This window comes from Camelus ferus, chromosome 5 (assembly GCF_009834535.1).
Source record: "Camelus ferus isolate YT-003-E chromosome 5, BCGSAC_Cfer_1.0, whole genome shotgun sequence".
In the NCBI taxonomy this organism is placed as follows: domain Eukaryota; kingdom Metazoa; phylum Chordata; class Mammalia; order Artiodactyla; family Camelidae; genus Camelus; species Camelus ferus.
Window position 1 is genome coordinate 39,919,585 of NC_045700.1, and position 20,879 is coordinate 39,940,463.

Genomic DNA, 20,879 nt, shown 5'->3' on the forward strand with positions numbered 1-20,879 from the left:
CTCATTGTGCTTATTAAGACCCCATGCAAAGTGCACGACATTTTCTAAGTGTTTTAATATAAGGCTGTTGTCGACAGAGATGGTTGTTGCCCTCAGAGAGCTAAAGTCTAGTGGGGAAAGCAGTATTAAAAAACAATAATTACAAAGTACGGCATAAAATAGCAGTATGCTACTAAATCATAAAATGGGGGGTTAGGAGAGGCCTGAAAGATACCCAGGAAAAAGTGATATTCAAGCCAAGACCTGAAGGGGGAGTGGGCAGTAGCTAGGCAAAGAGAGAGTAAGAACATTTCAGGCTAAGGGAACAGAAGCCATGCAAAGTCCCTGGGGCAAGAAGAAACTTGGCAGGTTCTAAGGTTTAAGAGAAGTCAGGGATGGCAGGAGCAGCAAACAGGGAGAATCGTCCTAAGGAAACTGAAGCTGTAAGCATGACGGTGGCAACAGGATTGTAAGATCCTAAGTTCAGAAATGACTTAAGAATCATTGAACTGATAGGTGGTAAACAAACACCTGGACATGGACACATCTGCCAAGGGAGAAAAGGAAGAAGCATGAGACAAAAAAGAACCTAGGACTGAACCTTGAAAAATTCCAATATTTACGGGTGGGTTAGAGGTAAGAAAGTCTGAAAGATAGAGACAGAAAGAGACTCAAGGAAGTGGGGCCCCATGGAATACAGCCTAACACACAGTATGCACACTCCCCAGCAAACCAGCCTATAAAACAAATATGACAAATGTGTACAGTCTGTTCTTCCTAGTTGCATGTGAGTTATCCTCTACTTGAAATCACTGTGTCAACCACCAACCACATGCTTTTTTGGCAATCTGCTACTTACCATTTGGCCCCAGTTTCCACGGCACTTCCTCCAAAACGTCTTCCTTGACTGCCCATGGCTTGGAAATGTGTCTCTTTTAGGTGCTCTTATTGTGTGATTTTCTATTTGAATATCTTTTGCCTCAACTGTATTAGTAAGCTCCCTTAAGGAAAATTTCTGTTTGTTCACCATTTGACATCATATCCCAGGGACCTACCGCAAGCCAGTGTATGGCTTAATAAAAATCTTTGGAACAAATCCACTTTGCATCCCTGCAAAGTCTATTAAAATGTTTTGCACATAGTAGGTATTCAATACATATTCGTAAATTTTAATTTAAAAATCTTTTCTGTCATGAAGTGTGTGATTAGTTAAATTTTAATACTCAGGAAATTAAAATTCTTCTCAACGAGCAAGAAACATACAATTTTTCTTACAGACAATCCTACGTAAGAATTGACTCAATATTGCTTTTAGCAGGCAGTTCTGAGTTTTGAAATCATTGAGGCATCTATAAAAGGCTATAAAGTCATATGAAAAAGGCTATGAAAATACACTGCCAAAATCAGATGCAACTGTCTGAGCTTTCAATTCAATTCTCTTTCGTTGTTGTTGTTATTAAAACATATGGTTCACTAAGGGCCCAAGATCTCTTTGGAATCTGAGTGTTTCCCATGATTGTTCTAGGTTGGCTACTGTTCTCAAGTTCATACGTTCAGGATCTGTCTCAGTGCCAGACTATTGGTGGGATGCCAAGGGATGCTGTCCACTATATATCCGTGCTGCTGCGGTTAACACTGACTGGGTCGGTTAACACTGACTGGTGGCCACTCCTGCTAAGAGTAATGTGAAGATGACCAGTCCTGAGAGGACAAGAAGATCCAACCTTGGAGATGCTCCTTCCTGTGGAGCAGTGATGAGCTGCCGTTTTCAGAGCCACTGCACATTCCACGCCAGGAAATGGGGGGGCGGGGATTGGGAAGGACCTGGTGGCCGCTGGACAGGTTCCCTGGACTTGCTGACTACCCCATGTTTTCTCACAGAAAACTCTTATCACTTGGGGTAACAGAAGTGTGTCTCTCATTTTTCATACTCTATCTTATTCTATCAGAGGAATTAAGAAATGAAAATCTGGAGACATTCTGAAACCTAAGCCAAATTCAAGAAGACGGCAAGAAGAGAGAAGAGGAAAAGTTAGGGAAAATGAAAAAAATATCTAACCAATTAGGAAATGCCATTAATTTCTTCAGTTGGTGTTGCTGCAAATTTGAAAAAAATAAATTGCCAAGAATTGAGACACATAAATTTAGAAGGACAAGGCTAATTTAAATTTCTGAAATAGGTGCATGTACTCATTTTTTAAATAAATAATACCTGTTAAGAGAAAAACATCACTTGTTTGAACTCCATTTGAAACCCCTCTTTAAGAAAAAAAAAATTCTATTTAATGCTGGCATTTATCCAATTACACATTCATCTATGAATGATAAAATTATATTTTAGTTGATGTTCCACAGCAGTTAAGTCCCTGCCATCTCCCCGATCTATTCAGTAATTATGAAAAAATCTTTACATAACCAATGGGAAGACTTTATTAAAGAGTCTCTTTTTATTTCTATTTATTTCTCCTTGAAATATGTGAAAAAGGGAAAGATAATCTAAGCCTTAACTCTCCACTAGAGTTGAATACGCCCCTTGCCAAAAATACTACTACAGTAAACCTTCCTATTTAAGAAAAAAATTCAAGTCATAAGAAAAGCTATATGACTAGTACAGATTAAAACTAAGATAACAAACTTTTGTGATCATGTAAAAACCAAACAGCAGGGCTGTTCTTAAGAATCATTAGAGCAAAATAGTGGGATCCTATTTCCTCTACACACTGAGAGGTAAAGAAGAGATTTGAAGAGCATATAATCATGCTATTTAATAAAGGGATATTATACATTTCCAGGTCAGTGGCCCAAATTCCCAGCTTGCTGGATAAAGTAAAAAAATAGACTGAGAAGGATATTATTCATATCAATTGATCTACAAGATCATTTGAAATTGTACACCAGCAGGAAGAAAACCTACCTGAACCCTAAAGAAGAACAGGAACTTTGTTTCATCAATGAGCAGACACCTGACTAGCAAAAGAGACACGCATTGATAAGATCTGTTTATAACGTCCCACCAGCATGAACAGAAAGAGCTCCCAAGGACAACCATCAGTGTACACGCAGGCTGTGTTAAGGAAGCCCTAAGTGTCACCATAATCCTGGCAATCGGAGTAACCTTGGCCTTTAGAGTAGTTTGCAGCTTCCAAAACCACTCTGGCAGCATATGGCATCTAGTAATGAAAATGTAATATAAAGACACAGTAGCCCCTGCAGAGAATATGCTGGAATGTGGGTGCAGCGGATCTCTGTTTTGGCTGACGTCTTATCAAGGCAGTTTATATATTTTATACCTCAACTCCCTTAGACTGCCCTCTGTAAAAAGTGGAGGCAAGAGGTTAAAAATTAACCCATTTTGAAAGCACTAGACACAACAATGTTCAAATATACAGAGAGCAAGAAATGGTTAACTCTTCAGAAAAGAAGTTTGAGGTCCCTAAAGCCTAGGGACTAAAAGAGACGAAATATTTAAAACATAGACCAAGGCCATCTTTGAAAAAAACAGAAGTTGAATTTCAAAATCAATTCAATATGCATTGCCTTGTCCCCAAAGCACACATAGTATTCATCTGTTATAATCACTGGAAATTCTGATTCTCAGAACAGATTAGGTGGAAAAGTCCCAGGAAAGCACTGAGTGGGGGCTAAACAGTCAGCCTTCCTTCTCCTCCCTAGACCCAAGAAGGTGATAGAATGGGATAGCTAGTCCTTCCCAAACTGGATTCACCCTAGAAAATGTGGGAAAAAAAAAAAAAAAAAACAAACTCAGGGCTGTCATCTTGTCACTTGGCAATGCATTGCAGAAAGGGGAGCTGGACCTCTTGGTAAGTAATTAGCTACTTGAAAGCTTACTCTCACTTATCCTTTGGTTCTTCAGAGAAGAGAGGAGGAAAAAGGGATAATTATTCAGCAGGTTAAAAAATTGGTGTGGATTAAGCATAACTACATATGCAAGAATCCCCAGGAAGAAGTGAGATTTTTTTTTTTTTAAAGAAGAAAGAAAGAGCAAAAGAAAAGGAAAATGATCATCGGGCATGGTTATCTTCTATGTCAAAGTTTCTATTTTGGGAAAATTTAAATTTAACTTTTAGATTAACTATATTTAAATAACACGTTTAGCATTTAATTAAATATTAATTCTCATTAATTATTTAATTTAAAATAATTTAAACACCATTATTTGAGTATCAAGATCTTGCCATGATGAGAAGTACATAACTTTTCAACAGAAAAATAAATGCATTTATTATATCTATTAATTATCTATGTTGTTTATATATAATTAATAGAAAAATAGGGAATAATATCCATAGGAATTTGATTTCAACTAGGTCCCAATGTAAAGCTTATTTCTACAGCTCTTTAAAAGGTTATATCCTAGTACAGTAGGATTATAAAGCTATCTTTTAATGTTTCAGATTTTTTATCCATTATTTTTAATAGATAGGCAATGTACCTAAATCAGTGAGATATTTTTATAGAGAGGTCAGAGTAGCCCTGGATTTTTACATTCTTCTAAATAAGGAATGCAGTGTCCTAAGATAAGAGGAGACAGTCTTAGATATTTTGAATTAAGCAACTCAGTGTGTTCCCTTGAAGGGAAAGGAAAATAATATATTCATTATTACTTATTACAAACCTCTAACAAAATGTTATATTTAAAAACAAAGACTGTTCCAAAAGATCCTAACAGCTCAAGAAAAGCTGTTGCTTCCTTCTTGCCATCCTTTATTATTTCGTTCGTTGTCAAACATTTATTAAGAGCAAAATAGTACATAATTTAGAGGAATCAGGTAGTAGGGAGTCTTAAATTTTCTCCATTTAAAGACATATTCAACAACATATTTCATTTGAGCATGAGCAGTCCATGTTCAATTAGTCATTACATATTAACTCAAAATAGACAGTCACCAATATCAGAATCATAGGAATTAACTGACATAAACAGGTCCATTTCATATCCCTGTGGCCCCTTTCAACTTTATTCCTTATAGTCCTTTCCTTATTTTCTAACTGCAACTATATTTTTTCTCAGTTTCTTGAAACAGATATGCCCCTTCCTGACACAGGACCTTGGCACCTTCTACTGCCGCTGCCTAGAACATTGTCCGCCTAACTTCTACTTCTCATCCCTCAGATAAACCATTCTTTCTGTGGGGAAGTTTTCAATCCATGCCCTTTAGTTTCATGTATGCATATGTGCAACTATGTAATTACTATTTATCAGCTTCTGCTACTCAGAATGCTGTGTGACACCAGGGGTGATGTAGTATGTGCTTCCCACTGTGTCCCCAGCAGTCAGTACAGTGCCTGGCACACAGTGGACAATCACAGATATTCCTTTAGTGATGACTGAAACCATCATGAAAGGCCCTATAGGAGACAATATTAGGGTGCCAAAACAGGATCTTGGAACCCTCACAGGGTTTGAAAACTTCTAGGGGAGAAAAGACACACAGGAGATGAAAAAGAAAACATAGGCAAGTGTTCAAGGAAGCTGTGGACTGAGTGAAGGTGGATAAGGTGAGTTCTCTGGCCCCTTTTAAGTCTTGGGATGCTGTGCGAATTAGAAAAAAAGAAGGTAAGAACATCTGGGTGGAACAAATATCATAGGCAAATATACTGAGGGCTGAAAAAGCAAAAGCTATGCATGGAACAGTAGGCAGACCACTTCTCTGAGTCAGAGGGACTGAGTAAGGAGGAAGAGGTGAGGCAGCAAGGTGCTGGGAGGCCTGTGGCAGGAATATCTTCGCCCAGCACTGCTGGCACAGGTTTCCATCAGCGCAAACTAGCGTGGCGGTGACCACAAGAGGGGAGCATTTGTAAGACACAAAAAAAATGACAAAGTGTCTTTTTTCAATGACTGGAAATAGAGAATTAAGTTTTAAAATGACAGTTTTTCCAGAACAAGATTATAAAGTGGTAAGAGAATAATGATAAATAACCACATGGTGACCTAATCATTTAGGAACAAGTTGTGCTACAAGTAACAGAAAAATCCACGCTACAATGACTTGTTAACTAAATGAAAGGGGTTTTTCCCCCTCACATGTGAAACCAGAGGCAGGCAGCTCAGAGTTCGGTGAGGCGGTTCCATCAGGTCACCACTGTTCCAGGCTCTTTCTGTCTGTCCACGATTCTCAAGGTCACAAGCTGGATGATCCCCACACCACCTCTGCAAAAACTCTGAACTTGTACACATTTGCAGGTCATTACATCTCAATGGGAGAATTATAGGGCATGCCTGGGTAAGGAGATGAACTTTTTCAGAGTTAAAGGAGCTGTGTTATTGGGGAGCCATACAGATCTTCCAGGAGTTCCAGATATGAACTGAAAATGCAAGGATGAAGTTTTACGCTGTATTGGTTCATTCCCCAAAGAGGCCCAGTGTGGCCCCCCACCTGGAAATGCCCCCACCTGGCATGGGGGGCTTCACACCACCACACCCGACAGCCAGGGTCAGTGACACTGCAAAATCATGCCACGTCTAGGCCTCCAAACAACAGAAGAGAGCCGGGCTGCAGGCACAGGGAGGCCTCGGTCTCCCCAAAGCCCTTCTACTCTCCTTTCTCCCTACTCTGTTCTGCCTCCTTCCCGCTCTCCTGCTCAGGCCAAGAGCCCTGCAGACTGCTCCTTCCTTGAGCTCCCTTTCTCCCTACAGGAGAGCAGGACCCTAGCTCAAGCAGGGCTTCAATTTTATAAAGCAAGAAATCGGAAGCCCTTTCAGCATGCTCTGTTAAGTGGTAGGGAAAAAAGGCAAAAGAAACAGCTCCAATTTCATTATAAAAGAAGGCGAACATTAAAAACTAAGTCTAAAAATATCCCAGACCATGGATACACACATATACATATGTATATATTCATGTTATTTTAGGACCTAAATCCAACACGAATAATAAAGAGGATCAAATCACAAATCCCACCCTAGTGTTTCCAGTGACTTCATCAAAGGAGCATTCCTCTGAAGCCTGAGTGTTTTTGAAACTCATGTAATTCCTGTGAAGATGCCAGTGCTGACTAATTCATCTTTGAAGTTAAAAAAAAAAAAAAACCTTCACAAGTGCTAATGCTTATTCATATTTAAAGCAGAAAACCACCGGTCATGCTTATGTTGGACACAATGTTATTCCAGTATCTCATTTCAGTTTTTCAGCAGTCGTTTGTTCCCAGAATAACCATAAGACCTGTCTAAGCGAAAAAGTTAATAACTGTTTCACACAGTGAGAAAGGACAAGGTGGGGAGGGGTGGGGGGAAAGAAGAGGTTTAAACGAGAAGGGGAAACATGAGGGGAGGAAAGAGAATATTTGTTAGGTCCCAGGACACACCAGACTTTTTACCGCGATTCTTGAGCTGCCTGGCATCAACTGAAGCACATTTAGGAACCACATTATCTCACTGATTTTTAAAAGCACATCTCACATTTACCTCCTCTGAAACTTAGATGAAACTTACCATCAGTTGTATGTCATAGTTTAATTGGAAGCATATCAAATAATGATACTTCTTGTAATTGAAGATGCCAAAGAATCAAAGAAATATGCTATATTCAGTCTTTCTGGGACATCTGGGGGGTATTATTTTATGAACTTATAATAGCATGCAAAATGTCACTTTCTAGACCTAACATTCCCATGCTGCGACAGCACTAGGAAAAACTGACTTACATCTATTTCTGTCATTTTACCTTTCCTTCCTTTCTCTAAATATTTATTTTATATCAGTGCAAAGCATGTATATCAGTGTGAAACATGTTCATTCCTATAAAAGAAATGGAATCAATTCTGTGAGAATCGTAAAACACTGAAGTAGAAGGACGCTTAGAAAACGTCCACTGACATCTTCGCATTTTACAAGAGAAGAAGCTGTGACTCAGAGGATCTGAGACCTGGGGACCTCCAGCGGGTCACTGGCAGAACCCGCCAGGGAGCCTCATCTCTGGGCTCCCACCTGATCCTGTTCTTTCCACTCTGCTTCTCTGACTTTCCCACTGCTTTAAGCTGCTGCTTCGACACGATATCTTGGACAAAAGTATTAGATAACTAAAAACCAGAACATAAGTTTGCATATATGTCCCAAAGCACCTAGCTATTTGAATGTTAACAAAGGTCGTTCTTTGTGTTTCACTTTTTTCAGCACAACCTGCCAGAAAAAATTGTATATGCGCGGAAACAGCCAGCAGAGGGAGTCTTTATTTCTCAGCGCAAATAGAGAAAGAAAATAAGATGCTTTGAAAATTTCAACTTTAACATTGTTAACCCTGTGGAGGTCCTTCCTCATATAGTTGTTAAGATTCTGGTAAGTTTAAATCTATCTTTAAATATTCTTTACTATTTGAATTTTTAAGATAAATCATGTTTATATCTTTAATAAAAAAGATGGAGGGGAGGCAGTAGTATATAAAGTCACTTCAGCAAGAACCTTTCCTGGAACTCAAGCTGGAGGTCCTCCCTGGCATTTAGAATGATGTCAAAATTTTTCTTCAAATCTTGGTAGAACTACCCAAGCTAATTTTAGACTTGTGAAACTATAAAATAATATTCCTGATATTTTCACAAACCCAACTGAATGTCTATGTCCAAATATGCAGGTCCTTCCTATTAGGAGGCTATAGGCAATTTAGGACAATGCTGTTCTTGCCAAAATGGTTTTTGAATTCCTCTTTTGGAACTGTCTTAAGAGGAAGCATTTTTAATATCCTACAGGGGTAGAAAATCTTTATCCTTTCAGAGGGTTTAATATCAGAAATTACCAAAAGTCTTACTTCTTTTTTTCTGCCTAAAAGAGATTCTATTTTCTGGATTTGGCTTAGGGTGCTGGGGCACGGCCAGGAGAGCCTGCCCTAAGACCGCCCCCGAGCAAGAGTCTTAGACTGTTAATCAGCCCAGCTATTTTTAATCTGCCTTCATTGCCAAACGTGGACCAGACATTGTGGTTTGCAAACTAACATGAGGCATGGCCCTCATTCTCACGGAAATGTGTTCCAGTCCAGGTGCTTGTGGCGATGGTGGACTCCAGAATCTGCTCTGTGATCAGACCCTAGACCACCAGCTTATCAACGATGAGTCTTGGATTCCTCACCCTGTAAAATGGGCAAAATGCTGGCAAACTGACAGCACTCAATTCATGTTCATGACTACTATAAATTTTTGAAAGCAGAATGAGTAAGTCCCAAGAGATTCCTACTGAGCTCTAAGGAACTTTGACATGTGGCTTAATCACTGTATCTTTGAGGCAAGATTTGGTGCACAACAAAGGAAAAATTACCAGGAGGGCAAAAGATGGACGGGTAGTAAAGGTGGGATTTGTCCGAGGAGCAGACTACACAGAGGTGAGGCCAGGGCGTGGCAGCTGCGCAGTGGAGCCCAGCTCTGCAGCATGCGGGTGCCCACCAATTCTGACAGGCAGCCCCCCATGCTAAGGGCCCACCTGGAGCTCAGTCCTGCCTTGTCACTCATTAGCACTATGCTCTGGGTAAGATATTTAACTTCTCCAAGCTGTGTTGTCCACCAACCTTGCAGTGTTCTTATGAGGATTAAAGAGAATGTACAATCAGTGCTGAGTGCAGTACGGCTGTTTTTATTTTTACTGCTGTGTGCACCAGGCAGGGAGTGCTCCAAACTGCCCATAGCAGCAAGCTGGGGGTGACAGAGGTCATGCAATGGCAGCGTGGACCAGCTGAGGTGGGCCCTGAGTGCACAGCTTCTCACCACAGGGTCTGGAACCCGGGAAAAAGGAAATGAATGCCACAGAGAGACAAATGCAGAGAAGCAAACGCCACTGACAGGTCAATATAAAAAAAAAAAGCACCCAATTTTGCTTTTTCCAAAATTGTGTTTATTCAACAAATAGTAATTATATACCAACTCTGTACCTCCCCTATGCTGGACACTTGAGTCCAGTGGCAACCAAAAATGACACAGCCCCTACCATCATATAGCTCACACTCCAGTGATGTCATCTTTGTCTATCAAAACAATGTATTAACACTAAGCACAATTGCACCTCTTTCAAATACATAAGCCAGAAGTCCCTGCCTGATACTCCCTAGGACAGTGAAAGAAGTCCTCTAACCACCTCTCTTACTATATTTAAATCTACACTCCCAGATTTGTAAAAGATATTTACCAGCATATAATACTTCGATTATTTTTTTAAATTCAAAACTGAAAGTTAGCAGAGGGAAACAGAATTTGAAAGGCATAGTCTTTCTTCCCCTAACTGCACTGTATCAAGGATAACTACTTTTTGTTTGATTCATTTGCTACAAGAAAATTTTTGGGTAACTACCTTAATAAGATAGGGCCCCCTGCAAAATTTGAAATCATAGTCATAGGGAGATTTTAAACTGTTTATGAAACTAGCAAAACAAGCCATTCCACAGATGAGGGGGAAAAAAGGAATTCACATTTGTTGAGTTTCTACTATGTGTCAAGTACTTCTAAATGTTTGTGCTATTTAATCTTCACAACTATTCTGTGAGGAAGCGTCACTATCCCCAAGACTGAGAAACTGATTCTCAGAAAGGTTTAAAAGAAGACACCTAAAGTCACACCACAGATCAGTGACAGAGCTGAGCTCAAATTCAGGGCTTCCTGGCTCTAAAACACACACAATCTCCACTCCAACACACTTCCTAAAATCTCACTTCCAGCAAAATTCATCTGTGTAGCACTCTTCCTGGATGAATATGCAACTTGGTTACCCTGCCTGAAAAATAAAAGGACAGAAAAAAGATCAAGGTTTAGCAAGAATGAGAGCTCCAGGTAAACAGCAATGACGATACTCACTACCATCTCACAACCACCTTCCAAGCAAGCCAGCCGTCTAAACTCAGGTCACCATCTGCGATCTCCACTGTCCTCCCCTACTCAGGAAACCTGCTCTTACTACATGTTCTACTATCTCCAATCACATAATAGAATACAGCTGTTCAAAAAGCATAACCATATTTTGTATCTGGCATGACAATAATAAAAATCCAAGGGACAAGCATTTTCTGAATGCCTGGTATGTTGGAGGCACTTGTGGTGGAGATGGCTACTTGCTCACCAAGATCCATCCTCCCCATCTCCATCCCTAATGAGTCCTGATTCTGGTAAGTGTGAAGCTCAAGGCCTACATCTATTTCCTGGCTTCCCTATACCCAGAGCTGACCACGTGACACACCCTGGCCAGTAAGATGTGAGTAGAAGCTCCTGGTGACTCCCCTGTGGCACGTTAACATCTGACAGAATCAGCTGGGATGTCCTTGCTTCTTCCCATTCTGTGTGCCAGGAACGTGAGTAGGATGACTGGAGATTTGCATTATCTTTCCATAAAAGGAAAAGGGACCCACACTAAGGAAGATATAATAGAAAGCAAGGGGCTTGGTTGCCCAAGGACATTGCCGGACGGCTACGTTAGCTTTGGACTGATTCTTCTCGTAAAGTGAAAGAAAAATAAATCTCTCCCCTGTTTAATATGCTGTCATTTGAGTTTTCTGGGTACAGGAGATTAAATTCAGCCTGTAACTGACAAAGCACTTTATTTAAAGAGCTGTTCCCTTCAAAATGTAAAATCTAGTTTTAGGACAAAAAAACAGCAAATTTGGAAAACCAAACAGTTCAGGACACATAAAAAATACACAAGGATACACAGGGGAAACTAAAAGTCAAATTTGAAAAGCCAGAAAGCAAAAGATACACACCTAAGGGTAGCTAATAAGACTTAAATGCCATAAAACGTAATGAGAAAATTATGTCACACGGCAGCAGTGACTGAACTGAGAAATGAGTAACAAGGGTGCATCCACTGATACCTGAATCAAGACACCATTAAAATGGACGAGATGAGAGTCTTAGAAGGCTCCAGGATGGTACCACAGTCTGAGCTGGGACACAGACATTAGCCTTTGGGAAAGCAGGCAGGATCCTGGGGTCGTCTGCAGGCCACGGAGCACAAGACTGGGGGCAGAAGTGCAGAGGGACAAATATAAAACCCTGTTCAGAGCACCGGGAGAAAAACGGAGACTTCATACAAAGCTGGGACGCCGCCCTGCATCCGGGCCCTGAAGCACAGTGACCTCTACGTGAGCTTGCACTAATCTTGTGTGTATTTAACAGTTTCCAGGTAAAAATAATGATGTGATGATCTGTATTCTTTCATTCTTTACAAGATTGTTTTTAGAAATTCACAGCAATAATTCTAATTGTACGAGGAAGGAAATGAATATAACCTGAACTCTCTCTCGTATAAATGAGGGCATGGGATCTTTTCAAAAATGGCATTGCTCCACATTATACTCAAGAATTTTGGATTTTCAAAAGGCTTTGAATCTTAAGAAAAACATATTCTAAAAATTATCCCTTTTTTCTCTGATTGAGGAAGACAATTCAGGATTTTGTGTGCTTATGAAAATCTCTCTTAATTGTAGTATGGATAAAGAATGTAGAAATGCTTGTAAACATAATTTGCAAAACAATTTTAATCCAATAGAGATAGAAATTTTCCTACCCATAGAATCAGAATATGGACATCTGGTCTGCTGACCTTGCAGCCCTTCTATTAAAAGAATGTGAATTTTATACTGCACTTAGTGTGAACCTTACAATGCTTGAGCCTTTTGTTAACTCTCTAAGACCTTAAAATAGTCTCTTGATGTAATGAACCCAATTAGAGCACTGGGTAGAACAGTCTTTCCATCTCTCCCTCTCTCTCTCTCTCTCTCTCTTTCTCTCTCGCTTTCCCTCTCTCTCTCTCTCTCTCACACACACACACACACACACACACACACACACATACTCACTCACTTTGCTGCTTACAACTGCTTTCTGAATAAAACGTTTTTGACACTAGAGTATATGGGGCTTGGTGGAGGTACAGAGGAAGATGAAAGGATTTGCCTAAGATAATTCCAGACTAGAAGATGAATGGCAATTATACACCATAAGGCAATTTCATTAACATATTAATTTCAGGAGGTAACACATATCTAATATGAGAAACACCCTGGAAGTCACAAGACCTAGATTCTATTTCTAGCTTGCCATTGACCTTCTGGGTGACCTTGCATAAGTCACTCAATACCCAAGAGACTCAGTCTTCTCATTTGGAAAAAAAAAAGGTATAACCTAGTAGTTATCTGAGAAAAATGCTATGAGGTAAAGGATTCATTCAGAACATTTGCTGAGGATGTGATCATTTCTGAGAGGTATGATGAAACTTTTTTCACTAGAACCTTGATTAACTAGTTCAAGGAAATCAGACCCTAAAAGAATTAGAGAAAGTCAAAAATTTCTTTCAAATTTACTTGATAGTCTGCCAAAATACCCTGGTCCTCAAAGATCAAAGTATATTTGATCTGCTACAAAGAAGACTCATACTATGTTAAAGGCCATGTTTAGAGTTCAAGTTCCAAACCAATTTCAGGAGAATCTTATGCTCACTTAGATAAGATACACCAGCTGATAAGAAAATTACTCCCAGCGCTATTAGGCGTTTTCAGAAATGCCCTCCGCCTTTTAAACAATTAGGATTCCAGCTGGCAAACTATTTTGCAAGAGCCACTCATTCAGGATGAGCAAACTTTATGCCAAACCTATGGAAAAAGCACCTGCCTTCCTGGGAAAACGAAAAGCTGCCCCCAAATTACTCTGAGAAATGCTTGTAATAATTTGTATCATCTTAAATTATGGTGCATATAGAAAATGACAAGTTAATTACAAGTGTGGAATAATTTCCTATCTTGGAAAAAAAAGGCATGGTGTGAGCAGAGGGGTATTTTTTAGCCAGAAAAATACTCAGTTCCTTAAATAAGAGATGCTAAGATTTTCAGAACAATCTTATACACAGTGGCTCCTTTGGGGGTTAAAATGTCGGGAGAAAGAAATAGCATGAGTACTTTCAGCAAATGATGTGCTAAATTATATGAACATTTAATATGTGTACTCACTGGAAAGGAATAACATGGACTTGGGCTTACGGAATTTTGACTTATGGAATTATTGTAATAGAAACCTGACTAGAAGTTTAATATAAAAGACCAAGAGAAATCACAATGATGTGTCCATTGGCAGCTCAGCCTAACATCAATTATAATCACAGCTTTCCAGAGTAATTTTGTTTTGCTTCTTACCAATCAGTGCTGCATGTTATTTTCTAGCCAAGTTTTACTCAGACCAACTTCCCCTAGACTAATAATGGCTCCAAGTCCTTGAAAATGATAGCATCTTTTTCAAATGTTTTATACTCTAAGAAAATAAGAAACTATTTAAATATTTTACTGTCATTATGAAAATATGAAATACACTATCTGATTCACAGAACTGTAGACACAAATAAGATTGAAAAAGAGTATTTAGTGAAAATCTCTTAACTATTACATTGCAGGCGAGGAAGTAATGACTCTAAGAGTTTAAGTGACTTGGCCAAGGTCACACAGCTAGGAAATGGAGAATCCGCTGGTGGTATGCTTTCCACCACACCAACATGTCGTGCAAAAGAAACAAAAAATGCTGAAAGCATTTTCATTAATCCGAACTACAACATAATGGGTAAAGAAGGGTTCAAACCTAAGAACATAGATTTGATATATGCTAATGTATCTTTTCACATTCCCAAAGAGTCAGGGACTCTATATGGTCATTATTAATGCACTGCTAAGTCTAAATCAAAATAAAGATTCAAGCTCAAAGCAAAATATTTTTAAATAAATTTGCTAAAGATGAGAGAAAGGCATCAAGAGCGATAAAGAACAAATGTTGGCAAAATTATCATATACTATTTCACTGCCAAGTAAAATGTTCCTGGTGAATAAACAGTCAATTGGATAGGAAAATATACTAAAAACCTAAAAATTAGAAACAACAAAAAGAGACACTTCTTAAACAAAAACAGTCTAACTGTAAGATTTGTTATTTTCAAATAAATTAAACCATGACCTTTGACTTAATGAAATACACTAGTAGTTAACGATTAAAAGTTGGGTGTGGAAATAAATATTACCGTTTCTAGTGTCACCAAAACCACTGGAAAAGCACTGTGCCAAAATGTGCTTTGGTGCTTTCTCTTTCTACACAACAGGTTTGATTCTTTAAGGATTTCAATACCCTGCTCTTATTTGGTGTATTTTCAAGAGAAGTTTAGTATATTCAGTTTTACTGAAATGCTACATTACATGGTGTATTTGTTACTGTATAAAATAGGCTGCTGCAAGTAAGACACAGAAATAAACTTTACAAAAAACAAAATATTTTCACACACAGGACTGACTGCATTAATAATTAACAGAAAAGCCTTCTCGCAAGGGAATTTAATGGAAAGTTTCTCATAAGCAAGCTGGCAGAAACTCAGTAGAAATGGGTAGAAAACCAGAGGATAATAAACTGGTGCCATATGTTTTCACAGTAAAACAATTATATTGTCCGTTCAACAATGAAGATGGAGGTATTATGAATTACAGTGAAACAAAGAAACTGCTCTTTAGTAAACAAATATAAAACATAACAGCTAGCAGATTGCCTACTGAACTGAAGGCAAAGGGGCCTGAAGTTACAGTAAAAAGGAAAAAAAAAAAAAAAAGAAAAGAAAAAGCCTCAATACAGACTCTAAATCACATGCCCTGAAATCGAGACCAAACTGCTCTCACATGGAGCTTTTTTACTACAGAGATGTTCTTGCCCAGCTTTTTTCCCCTCAGTCTAATTTCCATAATCTATCTTGCAATCACCTAGAGCTTTAATGAATTATTGTCTCTCTCAGGGTATGTAATGAAAGTTTCCAACACATTAATAAACACAGTAACAGGAAAAAAAGAAAGCAAGAAAAAGAAAAGGAAAAAAGTAAAAGAAGCCACATACCCTTTTCTGTAGAACTATTGGCGTTATCGCAGGCAGAGTGACCCTTCTTGCACTCAAACTCATGCCTGCTCTTCTCAGAATGATCCCCTCTTGTAGATCATGAACGAAATGAAAGAGATCTTTTACAGTTACTCCTTGGGAATCTCGGGGCTCAGTGCAAAGAAACAACTAGGAAAGTAATAAATGTCACTCTGCTTATGTGATTCCAATCTACTCAAAGCCAATTAAGGATGGCTGTGGGACAGGACAAGGCAGCGACCAATCAAAGACCAGAAAACTCCGCCTTTGCCCTTGGAAACACATTCTGATACTTTTGTTTATGATATTTAAAGAACCAGATTAACAGGCACCTAGTTCACTTAACTTTTCTTTCCAAAACAGTGCAATTCAATGCCATTCTTTGTTGACTAGGCAGTTATGTCTTTACTAAAACATTTCAACATATGGCAGATAAGAAACTGTTTACATTGGTCTATTTAAAGTGTATAAATATGCAGATGCACTAAATTTACTTATGCTACTCATAAAATTGATAAATGGGTCGATTGAAACATATTATATGAGGCCCCAAAAATATAATCCTAAAGTTAGAATTGGTCCAAAAATGTTAATTTACAAGTTATAATAAAAGGCTTTGAATAGACATTTATGCATTTCATCTCCTAAACAGTTAAAATTTTTGTATCATGGACCTTTCAGCTACCCTTGAAGTTACACACTTAAGTATTCCTGCTAAATATTACCTTAACAATCAATCTAAATAATAATGTTAAATATAAAGATGGCATTAAACTACAATATGTGAATTGCAAATGCTTATGTTTTTAAAAAGCACTCATCTGTGTAATTGAGCATATTTCATTCAATTCAAGGCATTTAAAGAATAATCATGCTCAAAGCATTCTCAAAAATTTAACAGCCATTTTGCCTTTTTTCTTACAATAACTAAAAAATTGTATTCTCATATTTTTGAGGGTTGGAGAAGGGTCACAACTAAAAACGTTTCTGGGGAGGGAGAGGGATATAGCTTAGCAGTAGAGCTCTGGATTCATCCTCCAGTTCCACCATTAAAAAAAAATAAAAAACAAAACAAAATAAAATAAAAACATTTCTAGTTAACGAGAAAATTTTCAAAAAGGTCTAAATAAAGAGTAAAAGAAACACTCAAAATGACAAAAAGTATTGTAATATCAAAACTGATTCGAGTTTTTATAATTATAAAACCCCTCCTGACTGACACCCTCTCAGTGCTCTTCAGTCAGGACACAAGGCGTGACCCAGTGCATCTGGCACTTCTCGATCACAACGTGGTGATTGTAGTAACAAAGCAAAATGGAAGATTCTCAGCAACTCAGACACAAACTTTCCATTTCACTATCTAGACAGCTACGAGGCAGGGTTCACTCGGGTGTGCTTTATATGCACGGTGATCTCATATTCCTCAAAAGAAAAAGAGACACTACAAACTCTAGGATTCCCTACTCCGAATTTCAAAACCTACATAGGTCCCTCACGATGGTAGCTGGGGGATGGTGGAGATTCAGTTCATAAAAAAGTCACAGACTGACCTAGTTTGAGGGCATGCATTTGGTCCTTATCCTATCAGGTTTCTCATGGTCTTTTGAAATAAAACTAGCAACAAAAGTCTACTTATACTGGGAGAAGAGTTAACATTTGTGAAGTGGAAGATTCCGGTTTAACCTTGAGTCACTGTTTTGGCAGGCACACATTAACAAAGCCCACAGTAACTACAAAATTTCAAGATTACTATCTACAATTTTTGGCTTTTTCTTTCTTCTTTACTCAATTTAGTCTTTGAATATTACAAAGAAGCGTTATCTCTTGTCCCCAAAAGGGTTCCACCATAATCAAAGAAATTCATTCACTAAATCATGAGGCAAAGTACCCACTATGTGCCAGGCAGTATGTTAAGTATAGGAACATGCTATTGAATTAGATACAGTCACTACCTCATAGCAGAACAGAGATATTCATTTTTAAATTAAAAAAATCTCACTCAGTAGTGGGCTTAATCTAATCGTGATTAAATTCCAAGTACCAGAGGTGCACCAGGGTAGAAGAAATTCCACATCAGAGGTGAGATCACGGCAGGCTTCAAGGAGGAAACAACATTTGCTTTGCAAGTGATTAGGAGAAAAGAATACACAGAACTTGGTAACTAATGGAGATACATTGTGAGGTTCTCAAAGCTGACTGCAAGTTTTGAAGTCCAGGCGAGTGGGGAGGCAGAGCTGCTGTTTTACATCATTCTATAGGAGCTTTTTAGACACTAAAATGAATCATTCACGTCAAAACAATGTCCAGGCTCTATATTCATTACAGTGCAACACACCTGCCGGTGAAAAACATCTGACAGACAACAATCTGCTAGAGTCTAATGGGTCATCTCTTTCGAACTCTTGAAAATTAATGTTTATAAATTTTCAGTGAAAACCGTGAAAAGCAAAGTGTGCCATTTTGTGACTCTATTTTGCTAAAAAGGTCTTTGAAGAAAACCTCACATACACTTTCCATAGTCAACAGGCTGAAAGACTAATGAGATGACATTTGCACTTAATAACACAGGCAGAGTCTCATTTTTCAGCCACCCTTTACAAATGTTCCTGGTGACTGTGCTTTATCTTTCTTCCTAGTTACTGTAGACACACTTTCTTTAATCATTATTATAAATGACTTGCATACTCACTAACCCTGTCACCTGAGCCTTAATTTCTTCAGCTGCCGTTGCATGGGGTTAAAAAGCTATGGCCAACAATTCTGGGATTGCTATGATGGTCAAGGATATCAATTTTGTGCAGGGCCTGAAACAGCCCAAAGCAGGTGCCGAAAAAGACTCCTTGAACTGCTCCTGCAGAGGACTGGGCCTAAGCTGCAATCCTCTTACAGTGAGTCACAGATCATTGTTTCCAAATTAAATTTTGATATAGCAGGGTTTCAAACTTAATACAGCAGGGTCAACAATGAACTATTATGGAATAGCACTGTATATGATTTTGAGTTTTTGCTTTATAGTTTGATAGAACAAGAGCAGATTTTGTCACTCAAAATATGCCTATCAAGATTTCGATGTGAATTAAGAGTAACAACAACAAAAAAGAATAACAAAAAAATACTATATAATAATAAATATTAAGATGATAATTAATAATAATTAGCCAGGCACTGAGCTAGTTCTCACTAAATCCTCATGACTCCTATAAGGTAAACAACAGGTATTCAACAGATAAGGAAACTAAGGCCACAAGAGCAGACAGTTGACAATGGTCTCAGATATAAGTGCATGTTGCAAAAACTCACCCCAGTTCACAAAGTATATAAGTCGATCAGCCAAGGTGAAAGCCACATCTAGTCCTCTCCCAGACACTCCCTTATTCTACTCCACAGTAGTCTCTCCCACACTGTACTGTAAAATTTGATGAAGTATTAGCATGCAGTGTCATCTTCACACTGCCCTTGTTTCTGATGTACTGAAGTATTTGTTTTACTAACTCACGTAATAATTATGTATTGGGGGCCTTAATATGTGTTAACTTCTCTGCTATTCACTAGGGGACTTCAAAGTTGAAAATTCCTGATCCCTGTGTGCCAGAGCAGCTAACACGTGGCATATGTCAACACTCAGTCGAAGCGGTGCACAAGGAGGGGTGCACAAGGAGGGATCCGGGCCACACGAGCGCCAGCCAACCTCTGGGTTCCAAGCCTGCCCTTCAGACTCTTCTCCCACTCAACATCAACCAAAGCTTCTTGGAGCTCCCCAAAGCACGTTCAGTTTCCACCTCTTTGCTCATAATGTTCACTCACTAAAATCCACAAATGTTTCAATGCCCAAGACCAATCACATCTCCTCTGAAAGTTTCATTGATCATACATCTTTCAAGCATCTCTCTTCTTTTTTTTTTTTCTTTTTTTTTTCGCACAAGTCACCTTAGAATTGAGAGGTAGAGAAAGAGGAAGAGACAACAAACAAAGAATACATCTTAAGTGTTAGGCACTGTACATATGGTGTTTCATTTTCTAACAACCCTGTAAAGTAGGCGTTATTTGTTCCCATTTTACAGTTTCAAACCACATCCATCTTTTCCAGACTGCCCCTTTACCCTTTGTCATGTACCAGTTTAGTCAAGCTTCCGCTACCGTTTCCTATGGGCAAGCAACTTTTATCATTTAGAATGTAGGTTTCTTGAAAGTAGGGACATGACTAACTGCTCTTTAACTATCCCTCTGTCTACAGAAGTGGCTTTACACCTGGGGAAAAATGCTTAAGGATGCTTCCTGAAACCCTGGATCCCGAATGCTTGTCGGGCAGAGCTGTTAGCGTGCTCTCTCCTCTACCAATGCACCTGACTTCTAATGTTTCTTCCCTTTGCCTTCGGCCGGTTAACATTCAAGTAACTTATCTCCCTCAATAAAATCATTGGTTCTTATCATTAAAAAAAAAAGAATGTTTCCTGATACAAAGTCCTACAAATACTTCTTTAGCCAACCCATTGACCAGTCTCCTCCCTTACACAAAATACAGCTGCTTCGCCCCTCGGTCTTCCCCCTGCATACTGTGCTAATGGATACCCATTTGGGGTAGCTTATTGCTCTTCCAGACTCATTCTCTCCCTCAAAGACTCAGGATTAAACTTCATCCCTCCAAGAAGTCATTCCTCCATTTAAATTATATCATTCCTTATTTTGTACTTTTCTTAGGACTTAAATTTTTCCATTTCTCATGTCTTTCTCTGTCCATACTAATACATTGCTTTGATAACTAATAAATCCTTTCAGAGGCCCAGTTTATTGCCTAACAAAAATATAATCCTTAGGTTTTTGCTCTTACCTTTTGCTCTTTTGCTCTGTGGCTCCTAGAATACCTAGCAGGGTGCTCTCTGTACACAGTAGGCCTTATGTTCACTTACAGTCAATGTGGAAAGACTAATCACTCTGGTTACATAGCGGACAAGCCTCCTTTCTCGTCTTAACAATTGTTGCAAGCCTTATGATTTATTCTGAACAAAATCACACAGTCTTCACAGGATCACTTGGATATTCTTTATCTA

General features: G+C 38.7%; 1 protein-coding gene across 4 annotated transcripts in view; it reads right to left on the minus strand.

Annotated features, from left to right (window-relative positions):
* Positions 1 to 20,879, minus strand: part of GRB14 (growth factor receptor bound protein 14) — a 105,084-nt gene that overhangs the window by 40,674 nt on the left and 43,531 nt on the right. The window contains exon 1 of one of the 4 annotated variants that reach the window (XM_006182590.3): positions 15,814 to 16,026. The exons of the other annotated variants lie outside the window; for them this stretch is intronic. Within the exon in view, the coding sequence (XP_006182652.1) occupies positions 15,814 to 15,876 (63 nt within the window). The 5' untranslated portion in view covers positions 15,877 to 16,026. Of the gene's footprint in view, positions 1 to 15,813; positions 16,027 to 20,879 lie in introns of those variants that run through there. 4 annotated transcript variants of the gene reach the window in all.